Consider the following 15,762-nt stretch of genomic DNA (forward strand, 5'->3'; position numbering starts at 1 on the left):
CGCTCTCGGGGCACCTGCCTGGGCCTCCCGGGTAGGCGTCGCGGTCCCGGGCACCATCGCCCGAGCTGATCGTGGCCATGGGCCTGGGCGCCAGCGCCGAGCAGCCCGCGGGCGGTGCCGAGGGCTTCCACCTGCACGGGGTGAGTCGCCCCTGCGGCGCCGGAGGTCTTGGCGCGGCACCCGCTCCGACGCGCGGGAACGCAGGATCGCCCGCCCGGGGGCGGCAGCCGCGGGGTCTCGGCGCTGGGTGGCCTCCCGCGGGGAGGGTGGTACCCCTTCCCGGTGGGAGCGGTCGCCGAGAGAAGGCGCCGTGGCGCCCCTGGGTCCAGGCCCGCCTGCGGCCGCGGTCGGCCCGGCGCCAGCCCCAAGTGCCAGCTCTGCAGGAAGCGGGAGCGTTTCCTGGTGGAGTCGGGCCGCTCCGGAATGGCACTTCTCCCAGGTGGAGAGTGGGCGCACCCAGTTCAGTCAGGAGAATTCGTGCACTTGTATGAGCACGTTTATGATCGCCTGCTGGGCACTGCGCTCCATGTTGGGCCCAGTCCCCGGCCGTCTGCGCTCTTGGATCCAGGGGGTCGCCAACTGCCGGGGAGCCCACCGGCTCTCATCCCACGCTTCTCGGGGTCGAAAGGCTTCGAGAGGTCGAAGACCAGTGAGAGCCAGACAGGGAAAGTTGGGGCGGGAGAGCAGAGAGAATGCGGCCGAGGGCTCGGGGACAGGTTTGCAGCAGGGGGAGGGTCCCCTGGTGGAACACTGCGGAGAAGCGCGGTAGGGCTGCCGCGGAGAACGTGTCATCCGTGTTGCCACAAAGAGGTCTGGACGAGCAGTCGCGAGGACAGTGGAGATGCAGTGAGTTCCAGGCCCGGAAGGTGGGGAGAAGGGTCTGCAGCCAGATGGCGATTTGGGGTGATTAGTACCTCGGAGGGGGCGGGGCTGTAACAGATGAGATGGGCAGGTGGGTCTCTATCTCCGGAGCGCAGGTGGGCCAGACTCCTTTTCCCTTGTGCCCAGGTGGATGGCTGCAGAGATGGGCGTAGCTTGTCAGTTTGGTTCTTATTTTTGAGTGGTCATTGTCATAGGAGGCCGTGTTAACAACTAGGCGGTGGAGGGTTGGGGAATGATAGTGGGGACTAAAGAAGAGGTTTGCTAAAAGGAAAGGCAGGATGGCTCCAGGACCCAGAGATAACAGGATTTGTGCTTGCTGATAGGCTTTCCCTAGTGGACGCCATGGTGTGGTACCAAGCGGAAAAAGTGGACAGTGAAATGCATGCAGCCAGAAGGGTTTTCCAACAGGTGTGATGGAAAGCAAATTAAGGCTGTTGACGGGGCGGGGGTGGATGGTAAGAGTGAAGACAAGAAGGGCCTGTTGGAGAGGGACAGCATGGAAAGTTTGAGGAACTGGGTCTTCACTTACAAAACATTTATTTTTTTTATTTCATAGGTGCAGCTTTATTTTTTTAATTGAAGTATAGTTGATGTACACTTTTATATATGCATACAATACAGAGATACACAATTTTAAAAGGCTGTGTTCCATCTAGAGTTATTATATAAAAATATTTGCTCTGTGCCCTGTGTTGTCCGGTATAGCCTTATAGCCAAAAACAGTGACTTTGAGCACATACACTATGGCATGTAGATTTCCAGGCACTGGAGATAAAGCCGTGAGCAGAAGAGACGTTGTCCCTATTCTTATGGAGATTACACTTGGGTGCCAGCCGGGAGAGAAGGGAGCAGACTAGAAATTGAAATGTACGGTAGGTGGTGACCATTGCTAGAGAGAAAAATAAAGCAGGGTAAGGGGTCCAGAGTGATGAGTGGGTGCTGTTTTGGATAGAGGGGTCAGGAAAGGCCTCTGATCAAGTCACGTTTGAGCCGACACTCAGAAATAAGGAGTGGACAGTAGGCTACATGAAGTTTATCTGGTCACTCTTGCAATTAACTACCCTACATAGCTTTTTAATCTGCGTGATTGTTTTCTTTCCTTCTTCAAATCATTGGTCTTTAATAGTTCCACGAAGAATTTGTTCCTGTTTTATATATATACACACACACACACACATATATGTGGGGGAAGAGTGTTCAGGGTGGAGGGAGATGCTAAGGTAGGATTATGCTTACTGGGCTTGAGAAGTGAGGATGTGGAACTGGTGTGCTTGAATGGCCAGGCCCTTGTGAGGGAAAGGATGAGGCCACATTGTGTGGGGCCTTGTGTATTGTCCTGGGGATTTAGGATTTAATGCTATACTTTGGCTACCTCATGCGACGAGTTGACTCACTGGAAAAGACTCTGATGCTGGGAGGGATTGGGGGCAGGAGGAGAGGGGGACGACAGAGAATGAGATGGCTGGATGGCATCACCGACTCGATGGACATGAGTTTGAGTGAACTCCGGGAGTTGGTGATGGACAGGGAGGCCTGACGTGCTGCGATTCATGGGGTCGCAAAGAGTCGGACACCACTGAACTGAACTGGTGGTACCATGAGGAGGTTTTAAGTAGAAGTGTAATGTTGCCTTCTTTATAGTAAAAAGAAAACCAAACAAAGAACAAGTGGGCTGCTTTCTCTGACTGTTGGCATTCCCACAGTGTGCAGAGCATGGTGGAGAAGTCACTGCCCTCGGCGAGCTGTTACAGGGCTGTGCCAGGAACCAGCTCTGGGCCGGATTTCCTGGGGTCAGGCTGTTGCTGAATAACTGAGTGCTTTTCCTTCCCTGTCGGTTGAGGTTGGTGAGACAGTTAAATGACAGGAGAAGCAGGTGGTGCACTCGCTGGCACCCAGCCAACCCTCAGAAGGTGTAAGCTGCCATCGTGCGATTAATTACTCTAGGTGCCCTGATGGGAGTTGGGGAGCGGGTTAGGAAAGCAGCACACCTTTTAGGGCTGTGGGGTTGGGGGTGTCAGGAACCCCCAGGAGAAAGCCAGACAGAGGGGGTAGCTTGCTGCGGGACTGGGGGTGCGGCAGGCAGCAGCCCAGATGCTTTCTGCTGTGGAGCCATGCTGCTGCTGCTGCTGCTAAGTAACTTCAGTCGTGTCCGACTCTGTGTGACCCCATAGATGGAAGCCCAGCAGGCTCCCCCGCCCCTGGGATTCTCCAGGCAAGAACACTGGAGTGGGTTGCCATTTCCTTCTCCAGTGTGTGAAAGTGAAAAGTGAAAGTGAAGTCGCTCAGTTGTGTCTGACCCTTAGCGACCCCACGGACTGCAGCCTACCAGGCTCCTCCATCCATGGGATTTTCTAGGCGAGAGTACTGGAGTGGCCATAGTGGGCGACAATAAGGCCCAGGGCAGAGGCAGGGGAGTACCACCAGACCAAGGACAAGGCCACAGGAGTGAGGAGGTGGAGGCACTGGGTGGGCTTGGAGAGAACCTGCGCCTGCACACTGGGGGCCTGAGCCTTGGGGCCTCATTGATGATGGAGAGTGGCTGACATTGGGTGGAGGAGGGTACAGGGCAACCAGCCTGCCCAGGAGCCAGGGCCTTACCCGGGAGAGGTGGGGTGGAGTGGCCCACAGCAGGGAGGAGCAGTTCCCCACCTGCTCTCCTGGATGAACTGTCCTCCGATTCTGAAAAGCTGTCTCTTCCCAGACTTTTCCCCTGAAGGGATGGCGAAGCAGGCTTCCAAGAGCAGCCCTCTGGGCGAGGGTGGAGTTGGGTTTCTGGGCTCATTCTCAGTGGAAGCCATGGCAGCTTCTAGAGGTGACAAGGAGAGGCTCTGTTGGTACTGCTGTGAGGAGGGAGCCCTAATCCCAAGGGCAAACTGGCCTGGATCCACAGCCTCAGCGGTGAGGGTTCCTTCAGTCTGGGGACTCTGCAATTGAAGGGCCTGGGGAGTGGCAGAAGCCACGGGGCCTTTGCCTCAAGCAGGCATCCAGAACCTGAGGCCACCTGAGCTCCAGGGGTTGGGGGCCTGGTTGACAACTGGGCTTCAAGTGCTCACAGCCAAAGGCTGGAGGGCATGGGGCCCACCTGCTGTCCAGAACTGGGGATAAAGGCTGCATTGTCTGAGCAAGGCTCTGTGAATGGGGCCTTTGAGATGGATTTCCACCAGAACTGCAAGCCTGGCTGTTGTGCTTTTGGAGACAGCGAGGGGTCTGGGAGCACAAGGCAGCCTAGGAGCAGCCTTGGGCTGGGACTTGCTGCTAGAGGGGCTGTCCCACGTGGGGAGGTTGGATGGCGGAGGGAACTGTGCGCTGCTCTCTAGGCTTCCTGGCTCAAGCTCATGCCCGACCCCGGGGTCTGTTCTCCTCCGCCAGCCCTCCTCAACCCTGCCTGGATCTGTCACCACAGAGTCAGGGGCCCTCTGGGATCGGCCACAGGCTGTCTTCCCCACTCCTGTCTTTCTGGGCACGACCCTGGGGGCACTTCTTTCCTGTCCACATCTGAACCTTTCTGGTAAACCTTCCTGGCTCTCCAGTGGCCCCAGCACAGGCCTCTGGGGCAGCGTCTGAGTCACCCAGCCTCCCCATGGCCTCCTGCCCTGGGCTTTTCTGTGAGGCTGCCTGGAAGCGTAGTCTGTGGATCATGATCTGCAAAGAGTTGTTTTCTGAAAGAGGAAAACATAAGTCCAGGAAAGTAGCGAGAGAGGATGGCGTGAACCTTGACCGTGCCCGGAACACTGGGGTCTGTGTCCTCTCTGGGACAGGGGGAGTGGGGTGATTTCTAGAACTGAGGGCTGGGGGTTTCTGGGAGAGCCCTGGGGTCAGCGCAGTGACCGCACCCTCTGTGCTGCTCAGGTGCAGGAGAACTCCCCTGCCCAGCAGGCAGGCCTGGAGCCCTACTTTGACTTCATCATCACCATCGGGCACTCAAGACTGGTGAGGCTCCCCTCCTGCCTCTGCCGTGTGTGTGTGTGTGTGTGTGTCTGTCTGTCTGTCTGTCTCCTGCTGCCCCATGGGAACCCCAGCCCTGCCTTCCTTTTCTGCTGGAGGGAGACCAAACCCCATCTCAGGCCCTGCCTGGAGTTTAGCCCTCAGGCCCTCCGGGGTGGACCGGAGGCAGGGGACTCCTGGCACTGTCCACAATGCCTCCAGGCCTGCCCAGAGGGCTGAGGGCTCTGGAAGGGGCCTCTCAGAGTGGGCCGTGTGGCAGTGCTCTGGACTCAAGGGGCTCTCTGCTTACTTTGTGGTGTTTTCTGGGGGCCCTGAGGGAGGAAGTTTCAGCAGGGCTTAGGGATGCTGGGGGTCCAGTGGCTGCAGGCCCAGGCCTGACCAGTGGACCCAGTCCTGCACCAGGTATCTCGGGAGCAGCTGGCCACCAAGGCCCTCACCCCATATCAGGCCCAGACTTGTCTGGGGGGCCTGGCTGGGCATTGGGGGGGTCTCCGGGAGTCAGCCCTGCTGCCCTTGCAGAACAAGGAGAATGACACGCTCAAGGCCCTGCTGAAGGCCAATGTGGAGAAGCCAGTGAAGCTGGAGGTGTTCAACATGAAGACCATGAAAGTACGTGAGGTGGAGGTGGTTCCCAGCAACATGTGGGGCGGCCAGGGCCTGCTGGGCGCCAGCGTCCGCTTCTGCAGCTTCCGCCGGGCCAGCGAGCATGTGTGGCACGTGTTGGTGAGTGGGGGCGTGGCGGGCTGGATCCCTGGGGCAGACGGGGGAATGGGTGTGTGGGGAGGCCTCCTAGGGAAGGCCAGCAGCCAATGGGTCTGTCAGGGGATTCTGAGGGCAGGGTGTGGTCTCCCTGTTCCTGGGTCCCAGAGAGGGCAACTCCTCGTCACCTGAACAGGGCCCTCTGACTTTGGGTACTTTCTTACACTTGAGACCTTGGTTTCTTCTTTGGAAAGGTGGGGCTGCCATCTGCTGGAAGGGGGTTGTGCTGCCAGAATGCTATTACTGCTTTGCGTTGTTTAGTCACTAAGTCGTGTCTGATTTTGCAACCCCATGGACTGGAGCCCACCAGACTCCTCTGTCCATGGGATTCTCCAGGCAAGAATACTGGAGTGAGCTGCCATGCCCTCCTCCAGGGGATCTTCCTGACCCAGGGATTGAACCTGTGTCTCCTGCGTTGGCAGGCAGATTCTTTACCGCTGTGCCACCTGGGAAATCCTGCCGCTGCTTTAGTCCTTATCTAAAAAGTGTTTTTTCTGGTATACTCTAGGGTATACCAGTATTATGATTTTCCGGGCAGGTCCCCTGAGAGCCCCTTTGGGCACTCGACTGGTGCCTGGGGTCTGAACCTTAGTGAATCTCCATGACTGAGTTGTCACAGCTGTTGCTGTCAGTGTTCGTTCATAGACACACACGTACACGTGACTTGCACAGTCACTGATTGTGCCCAGGTTCTTGAATGCTCAGTCCCGCAGCTTGATGGATGGAAGGAGCCCTGAGCTAGAAATGGGCTGATTTGGTTTCTAGTTGCTTCTATTGCTCACTGACTCCTTGGGGGGAGTCGTCTCAACCTTTTTCAGCTGGTCTTACTCAGTTTGTCCATGAGTGCAATGCAGGGGTGGTGATGCAAATCCTTCCACGTTTCTTGGGAGAACGGGAGTGGGGAGTGGAACTTTCCAAGGGAGAAGGCAATCCTTGCACCTGCTTCTCACCACCCTTGCCTTTAACCTCCCCCTTACCCGGAGGTCTTCAGCCCTATGCCTGCAGCAGTAACAGCAATAAAGTGGGGCGTTTACTGCGGGACAAGGTGTGGTTTTCATTCTGTACGTGTATTATTATTATTATTTTTGGTTTTCTCAGCAACCTTTTGCCTAAGTACTATATATCCTTTTAACTGTGGGGAAACTGGGGCAGAGGAGTAAAGTGTCTGTCTTCAGCGCCCCAGCTAGTAGCTGGGGGAGGCTGGAGTTGGATCCAGGTGGTCAGATGCGGGAGCTGTAACCTGAGCCGTGACGCAGTGCTGCCCTCTGCTGGGCAGACTGTGAACTGGGGGAGGCAGGGGAACAAGGAGCTGGGCGGGGCGGGGCGGGACGAGTCTGGGTTTGAGGTCTTGGCCTGGGGATGGAGGACAGGTATACTACTCACCACCTGAAGAGACATCTCTCCACCCGCTGCCCCGCTGTAGCAAGGCTGACAGTTGAATAATTCGTGGTTCTTCTTCCTCAGGATGTGGAACCCTCTTCACCTGCCGCCCTCGCAGGCCTGCGCCCCTACACAGACTACGTTGTGGGCTCGGACCAGATCCTCCAGGAGGTGAGGAAGGGCAGCCTTCCCTTCCCGCTCCCCCGGCCCCCTGGATGGGGTGCTGTCCGTGAGAAGGGTCTCGCCTTGTGAGGCTTCCCATCCCAGAGTGGGAGCAGGGCTTAGGCGCTGTGTGTCTGTCGTAGTCCGAGGACTTCTTCTCGCTCATCGAGTCCCACGAGGGGAAGCCCTTGAAGCTGATGGTTTACAATTCGGAGTCCGACTCCTGCCGGGAGGTGACTGTCACTCCCAATGCAGCCTGGGGTGGAGAGGGCAGGTACTTCCTGGGATCGGAGGGCTGCGGGGTGGGGCTCTGGGGGGCGCCAGGCCAGTGGGCATGGACCTTGAGTCCCACGGTGGGGGTGGAGGACTGGGCCCTGAGCCCAGGGGTCCTGAGGCTGATGTTGGTCTAGGAGACCCTCTCACTGCTGGGGGGTGGGGGTGGCAGGGGTAGGAAGGGCTGTGGGACAAGCCCAGGAGGGTGTTTCTGGCCTTTGGCAGCCTGGGCTGTGGTATTGGTTACGGGTATCTGCACCGGATCCCAACCCAGCCCCCCAACCACCACAAGAAGCCGCCTGGTGGCCCGCCACCCAGTGCCCCACCACCCCGTGCCCCACCGCCGGGTGCCCCACCGCCTGGACCCGCCCCCCAGGACTCTCCTGCCCCTTTCGGCCTGGAGACAGGCTCCAAACAGGGTGACTACGTGGAGGTACGTGGGGAGCACTGGCCAGCTGGGGCAAGAGGGAAGTTTCATGTGGGCAGAGGGGCCTGCAGATGGGAAAGGAGACTGGGGCTGTCCTCACCGGGAGCCTGTCTGTGGAGCCCTCAGGAAGCCCCCTGGCTTGTGGGACCCAGGGGGAGCAGATGGGGCTGGTCCCAGGACTGTGTAAACAGCTTCGGTTTTCTTGGCACTTGGGTCTGCAGGTGAGGGGAGTTCGAGGCACTGGTTGTCATTTTCATTTCATGATTGGGAAACTGAGGCTCGGGGTGGGCAGGGCCTTGTCCTGTGCCTCCCTGAGTCTGTCAGAAAGTCAGGCCAGGGACTGTGTATCTGGCCCAAGTGCCTCTGGGCATCAGGCTGCTGCCTGGGGTCTGCAAGCGGGCACTTGGGGACTATTCTCCAGGCATGGACTATGCCAGGGGGTTACAGATAGGGCTACTCAGCAGAGTGGGAAGTGGACCCCAAGTCCATGTTGGCACATCATGGGAGGCCAGCTGGGCCCCTCTTGCCTGACTACACATCTGCTGTAGAGGAAGCAGTAGATCCCCAAGGCTGTTTGCTCCTGTGAGCGGAGTGGTGCTCCCGGGGTAGGTGTGGGCTAGGGGTTAGGCTGGACTAGCCCTGTCCTGACAGGGCCCTCTGATTCCTCTTTTCCCCTGGCTCCCCTTAGGCCTTGCTGCAGGCACCTGACTCTTCCACAGAGGAACAGCCCCCTGGGCCTCAAAGTCCTGGCCAGGGCACTCCAGACCTTGGAGACCCACCCTGTTCCATGGAGATTCCTCTGCAGCCTCCACCTCCACTGCAGCGAGTCATGGACCCAGGTACCGAGCAGGCTGAGGGCTGGGCGTTGGCAGCTATCTTGTACCTGCCAGGCTAGTCGCAGACGATGTGATCAGTGTGCGGGTGGGGAGGCTGCCATCCAGAGGAGAGAGGGGGCCTGCTCAAGGTCACACAGCACACTGGGCACAGGGCAGGGTCTGGGCCCTCTGCTGCTGGACTATTCCTGTGATCACCCACCCCAGGCCCCTTTCTTTTCTTAGAAACCGGCTGTGGGGAGCCTCTGGGGCTGGCTGGGGGCTTCACAAACAGCTGAGGTTTCAGTCTCAGGCCAGGCCAGATGCCCCAGAAACTGGGCACAGTGAGCCTGAGGCGCTGGCCTTCCAGTGGTCAGGGTTCTGCGCCGACAGAAAATCGTGTGCCTCCCCCCAGGCTTCCTGGACGTGTCTGGCCTCTCCCTCTTGGACAGCAGCAACGCCAGTGTCTGGCCAGGCCTGCCCTCTTCCACAGAGCTGACCCCCCCTGCGGTCTCAGCCTCGGGGCTGGAGGATGTCTGCTCCAGCAGCGGTTCTCACGAGCGTGGTGGTGAGGGGCCGGCACCTCTGGGGGGGCCCTGGGTTGTGGCAAAGGCGGCCCTGAGTCTCTTAGGCGGGTTAGAGGCTGGCCTGTGGGGGAGGGCAGCCACATCAAGGCGCTTGTACGCTGGCGCTCCCATCCCGTCAACACGGGGGGCGGGAGCTGTGGGCCAGTGGGGTGACTGCCCCAGGCCACACTGGCCCCGGTTCTGTGGGCCTCCTCAGCTCCACCCTGTGTGTTTCAGGTGAGGCCACCTGGTCTGGGTCCGAGTTTGAGGTCTCTTTCCCAGACAGCCCCGGCGCCCAGGCCCAGCCAGACCACCTGCCTCAGCTGACCCTTCCCGACAGCCTCACTTCTGCCGCCTCACCCGAAGACGGGCTGTCTGCTGAGCTGCTCGAAGCCCAGGCGGAGGAGGAGCCAGCAAGCCCAGAGAGCCCAGACGGTGGGGTGGAGGCTGGGGGCGCTCCTAGCCAGGCCCAGCTCTCCACTCCTGACCACCACTCTGGGCTATGAACCAGGCCCTTTGATGGCGTTTCATGAGGCCTGGAAGCAGGAGGCAGCTCAGGCCACGCTGTGTGGGGTGGCCCCTGTGTTAGTGCTTCCTGGGCTGAGGCCCTGAGTGCTGTGCAGTGTCTTCTGCCGATGGGGGGACTTTTGTGTCCACTTGGACCCTACTGGTCTCCAAGAGAAAACCTGCCAGCAGTCACTCTGCCTGGTGGTCCTGGCTTTGGGGAATTGGGCACTTGTCTAAGAATCTCAAACAAGTACTTTTGGCATAGCAGGGCGCTGGGAACAGCACCAGATGGAGTTTTCCAGAAGCTGGGGTAGGAGAGGATTCTTGGCTGCTTGGGTCGGGCATGGAGCTTCCGTTGGTAGGAGACTGTGGGCCTTGGGGAAGGGTATCTTTGGGCCAGGTGCCCATTGCACGTTCCTGCTCCAGTCACGGCAGGTAGCAGAGTCCAGGCGCCGTCAGGTGTGAAGATGTGGTGAGGGAGGAAGGGGTTGGTGTGCAGTGTTTGTCTGATCGTTCCGCAGGGCTTGCCTTGAGTTGTTCATTACAGACAGCCTATCTGTAATGGAGGGCGCCCCCCAAGCCCTGGGGACCCCTGCCGCCCCATCTGCTGTCTCAGCCTGTGCTACTCTGCACAGTTGGCTCAGGCCGACCACATATTCCAGTGAACCTGGCCCCTTCTCCTGAGGGAGGGTTGGAAATTCTAGGCCCTTCAGCAGAGACTCACCTGTACCTGGGCCGTGATGCTGCTGCTTCCCCAGCATCTACATCCCGCGGACCTAGTGTCCCCAGCTGGGACACCTGTCAGCTCCCAAACCTTTACAGCCATCTCTTTTAAATATACGAGTCATCTAGCCACACTAGTGGTGAATAAAAGTTAACAAATTTAAGTTCACCGTCCTAAGCAGGCTCTCAGAGCCGGTCCTCCTGCCTGGAGCTCTAGACACACAGCTCCTACCGCAAGCAGGGATGAGGCACCCGGACAAGAGTGAGTAAGGGCCCTTTGTTATTTCCCACAGTACGGGAGAGGGCTGTCCCCTCTCCTCCAGTGCCTCGGGAGGCGGAGACTGGGCTGTGTGTTTTGCTCTGCCTAGGTCCCACAGCAAGAGGAGGGCTCCGTGCAGCGGTGATGCTTATCACTTGAAGTCCTCTCCTGTTTGGCCAGAGTCCCTCACCTTCCCCCAGCCCTTGCTGATTACCAGGAAAGCTGCCTCCGGCCTGGCCTTCTAGCCTCAGCCCAGCTGAAAGTCCCACCTTTACCATTTGATTTGGAGTGTGTGCCCTTACAGGGAATTCAGAGCTCTGTTAGGCTCATAGAGGGGCCCAGACCAAAGATATGGAGGGAGGGCCCCATATCAGCAAACACCTCAAGTTTCCTGCACCGTGACTGCATTTAAAAAGCAAAGCTTGTGTCAGGTCTACCAGAGCAGCTGATAAGCCGCAGAATAGGGAGGCATTGTGTCCAGAGCCAGTGCCAGAACCTGGTTCCTGGGTTGTCTGGGAGCCCAGTGTCTGCCTGCAGGAATCCAGGAAGTAGAATCACGCCAGGCCTGTTCTGAAGCCAGTTTCCCTTCACTAACCTGGCGGCCTGACCCAGGGTCACCCTCACCCAAGGGACCTGGTTCTGCCCTCATATTAACACACTCCCCTCCCTAAACTGGGGGCTAAAATGGATATCAATGCTAATTATTTCCAGGGTAAACACAAAACCAGAAGTTTCTTACTTTGTAATCTGCTATGAAGGAAAATGACAAGTGGAAATAAATGTGTACTATACACTGAAATATTTTAACTAAAGCGTTTATTCTAGACAACTGTGAAATACAGATTTTTACCCTTTTGGCATCGCAGGCTGTCAAATCTGGAAACTATTACGGGTTGGACTGGAACAACAAAAAAACACAACCATGCTGGGGCAGCGAGGGTCAGATCTAAGATGGGAAGGGAGCACAGCCGCCCCTCAAGACTCGGCACATGGGGCAGCATGGCCCAGCGAGACCCATTCCTTCAGCCCAAGGGCCCTTCGTGCAAACAAAGCTGAGGGCTGGGAAATGAGGTTTTTTTTTTTAGCCATTAATTCACAACTATTGCTAAAAAATGTGCACCGAAAGTGCACCGTTGTATTCAACAGATAGAAAGGATTTTTTTTCTTTAAAAAAAGCCGTTGCTCTCTGCATAAGGGAGGCAGACTCGTTGGAAACGTGGCGTGTCTTTGCTCACTTCAAAGTGCTGGAGGCAGTGACCGCTCCACTTTCCAAAGGAGGCTGACCAGCAGTGAGTGGACCCTGTCTCTACAGTTGTGCGGATCAGAGGATCTCAAATGGTTAGGTCTGAACCCAGCCCCATCAGCTGCCTCCCGCTGAACCTGTGAAGATGTAGAAAAGAAAACACCTTCCCCACCCGCTCCACAGTCCCCACTGTTATGGGACAGGCCACACACCAGCTGGGAGGCGACTGGACTGGAATAAACTGCCCTCTGAAGGCACTTGTGCTTCTGGCTTCACACAGGAGGCTTGTCTTATGTAGTTTTATGTTCTATTCCGAATACAAATGACCTTGGGGAGGATCCAAGTATTTTTTTTTCTGCCAAAAGTTGAAGTGTTTATCCCCAATAAGTTATATTCTGTACAAGATCCAAATGATTCCATGAAAGCTTTAGACTGTTAGAAAGAACAGTGAAAAGAAATCTAGATACAGGTATAACAACAGCACAAACCTGCATATAAAACTGGAAAAACAAACATGTACACTTCCAGGACATGAATATCAGATTAACTCATTACGATACCCTTTTCCTCTGACGCCATAGATATTAGGTAGCATCTGAATGAAGTTAGGATCTCATCATGGTCTTAAGTTTTGATGGTGTCATGCTGCTCACCCAGAGCAAGACCCTGTGGTGTCGGCCGGTTTTGCCCATAAAGAGAACACAGTGGAGGAGGGAGGGAGAGCTGCGCCTCCTTGTGGCCGCCGCGCGGTCCAGGTGTCCCAGCTGGGCCCGGGCTGGGCGCACTCCAGGCTGGCAGTCCAAGCGCTGTGACCCAGCACCTGGGGTTTTGACAGGTCTGCCTACAACAACACATCTGAGATGCAGTATTAAAAACAAGCCCAACAGGAATCATTTATTATGAAATGGGCTGGCTCTTGAATTGTGCAACAGCCAATTCCTATTAAAAATAACTGTCTTAAATGGTGAAAACAACTTGTTTTTTTTAATGACAAACTTGGAAAAAGCCTTCATAGGTACTGCGTAGATGGAATGTACTCTTAGAAAAGCTCCCAAGTGTGTGGGATTGGAGTTGGAACACAGTGACAGACGTGGCCCTACCATGTGTCTCTGACAAGTGCTAACAGATCAAGATAAGGTCCTTGGAAACAAAAGGAGGAAGCAAAGTCTGTGCTGGCCTCTCATCAGTCCTCAGTACATCTCGCAACACACAGCCTGCTTGGGGCTCTTCTGCTCTGGCACTCTGCCTCCCTGGGGACAGCTTAATCTACACATGGAGACTGGTTTCTATGTTACATCTTGATTAGTCACTTCAATGGAAAGATAATCTCGGTCCATACCAAATCAGTCGTTAGAAGTCTTGTTCCCACTGGGGCTCTGGGCTTCCTAGGACTACTCTTGGGGCCGTAGAGGAAGGTCAGTAAATGAATACCCAGGAGTGCTGGCCCGCCCTTCACGTGGACTTCTGACGGTAATGGAGGGTGAGGTCACCACCACTCTTCCATATGAAGTGTTTCACTGTTCGAAGGTCCATATTTGGATCCAAAACCTGAATAGCAAAAAATAAATAATAAAAAAGGTATCTGGTATCTCAGGCTGTTATTGCTAATGCCTGACTCTCCCTGCCCATGCTTGGTGGCCTGTTCTTGCTGTATGCAGGCATGAATCTGGGCACAGGAGACGTGCAACTCGTGTGGCTAGGGAAGACACGACACGTTCAGCCGTTTTTCTGAAGAAATGCCTCGAGTGAATCCTCATTTACAGCATTTCCACAGATGCTCCACTCACCTCCTCTTCAGATCTTAAACTAACACAGCAGATGCTGCTCTGCACATCAAGATGAGCATGTGGCTTTCTTTGCAGAAAAAAAATCCACGAGCACATCCACATCTGTCTGCGTGTGCATTTCAATCTCCTTGTCCCTTTCCTGAAAACTGCCCCCAGGGTAAATGGAAGTTTTAGGGTGGGTTAATTAAGCCCTCCAGAAAGGGCCTCACAAATAGGTGGGAGACCCGGAGCTCCTTACAGTCTCTCTAAAAGCAGAAGCCCTCCCCCTGACCCCCGCAAGGCAGCAGATCTGGAAACCACAATCCTACCACATGAAATTCTGAGCAACAGCACTGGAAAAAATGGGGTGGTGTCCTCAGTTCCATTTACCTGGTCCTGGCACAAAAGTTCAATTTTCTCCTCTGCCAATACGGCAATATCCTCCTCTTTTTCCTGTTCTCCTGGTTTTTCATTATTAGAAGAGCTAGTGGTTTGAGACTCATTATCCAAGTTGATGATTTTCTCATAGACGTGTTCCATTACTTTCCGGACTTGAAGCATGTCACTAGCAGAAAGTCGGTCCCTGAAAAAGGCAAGGGCAGATGGTGACATCAGGAAATCACTGGATATTCTCTCTCCCATTTTCCTTGGTGATAACATTTGGTAAGGCTAAATCATACCACAGAAGCATAAACCAATACATGTTCTTAGTCATTGCTTTAATCCATTTTTAGAATTCCCAACAGATTTCTTACAGTGCCCTCTCCTAAGACAGATTATGTGCAAATAAGTGAGATCATATACATAAAGAATAGCCTTCTAGGTTCTATCCCAGAGCATGGGCAAACTGAATGCTCCTGAAAGGGAAGGCAGCCCCTGGTTCTCATTAGGCTCCGATGATGGATGTACCTATCTCTCCCAGGGCTTCCTCCTAGTCAAGACCTTGAGTTTCAACTGCCCGTCTGATCTCCAAAACCAACCCAACAGCTCCAGCCGATGTCCCAAAGGCATCACAAACTCTACATGTCCAAAACTAGATTCAGCAACTTCCTTATCCCGAAACCTACTTCTGTATCTCTGACATCAGTTAATGGTCAAATCAAGTAGCTCAGGCTCATACTTTAAAGGCCATCTTGGACTTCAATCATTAAACACTGCTGAAGTGCTATCTCAGTTCAGTTCAGTTCAGTTGCTCAGTCGTGTCCGACTCTCCGCGACCCCATGAATCACAGCACGCCAGGCCTCCCTGTCCATCACCAACTCCCGGAGTACACTCAAACTCATGTCCACAGAGTCGGTGATGCCATCCAGCCATCTCATTCTCCGTCGTCCCCTTCTCCTCCCGCCCCCAACCTTTCCCAGCATCAGAGTCTTTTCCAGTGAGTCAACTCGTCTCATGAGGTGGCCAAAGTATTGGAGTTTCAGCTTTAGCATCAGTCCCTCCAATGAACATCCAGGATTGATCTCCTTTAGAATGGACTGGTTGGATCTCCTTGCAGTATAAGGGACTCTCAAGAGTCTTCTCCAACACCACAGTTCAAAAGCATCGATTCTTCGGCGATCAGCTTTCTTCACAGTCCAACTCTCACATCCATACATGACCACGGGAAAAACCATTGCCTTGACTAGACGGACCTTGGTTGGCAAAGTAATGTCTCTGCTTTTTAATATACTATCAAGGTTGGTCATAACTTTCCTTCCAAGGAGCAAGCGTCTTTTAATTTCATGGCTGCAATCAGCATCTGCAGTGATTTTGGAGCCCAAAAAAACAAAGTCTGACACTGTTTCCACTGTTTTTCCATCTATTTCCCATGAAGTGATGGGACCAGATGCCATGATCTTTGTTTTCTGAATGTTGAGCTTCAAGCCAACCTTTTCACTCTCCTCTTTCACTTTCATCAAGAGGCTTTTGAGTTCCTCTTCACTTTCTGCCATAAGGGTAGTGTCATCTGCATATCTGAGGTTATTGATATATTCTATCTAGAACTTGCTTTAAGATCATCTTCTGTGTCTGAGTGTGAGAATGTCTGTGTGTGTGTGCCGGGAGCCAGCGAGGGA

General features: G+C 55.0%; 2 protein-coding genes across 4 annotated transcripts in view; one reads left to right on the forward strand and one right to left on the reverse strand.

Annotated features, from left to right (window-relative positions):
• The first annotated feature begins 4 nt into the window (after positions 1-4).
• GORASP1 (golgi reassembly stacking protein 1) lies at positions 5-11,376 on the forward strand. Of its 2 annotated transcripts, none has more exons than XM_055414609.2 (9): positions 5-140; positions 4,732-4,812; positions 5,347-5,550; positions 7,051-7,137; positions 7,272-7,402; positions 7,627-7,834; positions 8,517-8,667; positions 9,056-9,208; positions 9,444-11,376. In XM_055414609.2, exons 1-9 carry the CDS (start codon positions 78-80, stop codon positions 9,710-9,712), a joined length of 1,347 nt encoding a protein of 448 aa, XP_055270584.1. In that variant the 5' UTR covers positions 5-77; the 3' UTR covers positions 9,713-11,376. The 2 variants fall into 2 exon arrangements, with proteins under 2 accessions (XP_055270584.1, XP_055270585.1); XM_055414610.2 differs by having other exon boundaries at positions 9,489-11,376.
• A 118-nt stretch (positions 11,377-11,494) lies between these two features.
• Positions 11,495-15,762, reverse strand: part of WDR48 (WD repeat domain 48) — a 52,159-nt gene continuing 47,891 nt past the window's right edge. For both annotated transcript variants that reach the window (XM_055414604.2, XM_088831799.1), the window contains 2 exons: positions 14,095-14,287; positions 11,495-13,486 (listed from right to left, as the gene is read on the reverse strand). In XM_055414604.2, coding sequence (XP_055270579.1) covers positions 13,391-13,486; positions 14,095-14,287 — 289 coding nt within the window. In that variant the 3' untranslated portion in view covers positions 11,495-13,390. The remainder of the gene's footprint in view (positions 13,487-14,094; positions 14,288-15,762) is intronic.

This window comes from Moschus berezovskii, chromosome 24, assembly GCF_049115385.1.
Source record: "Moschus berezovskii isolate FMDL1 chromosome 24, NW_MosBer_1.0, whole genome shotgun sequence".
In the NCBI taxonomy this organism is placed as follows: domain Eukaryota; kingdom Metazoa; phylum Chordata; class Mammalia; order Artiodactyla; family Moschidae; genus Moschus; species Moschus berezovskii.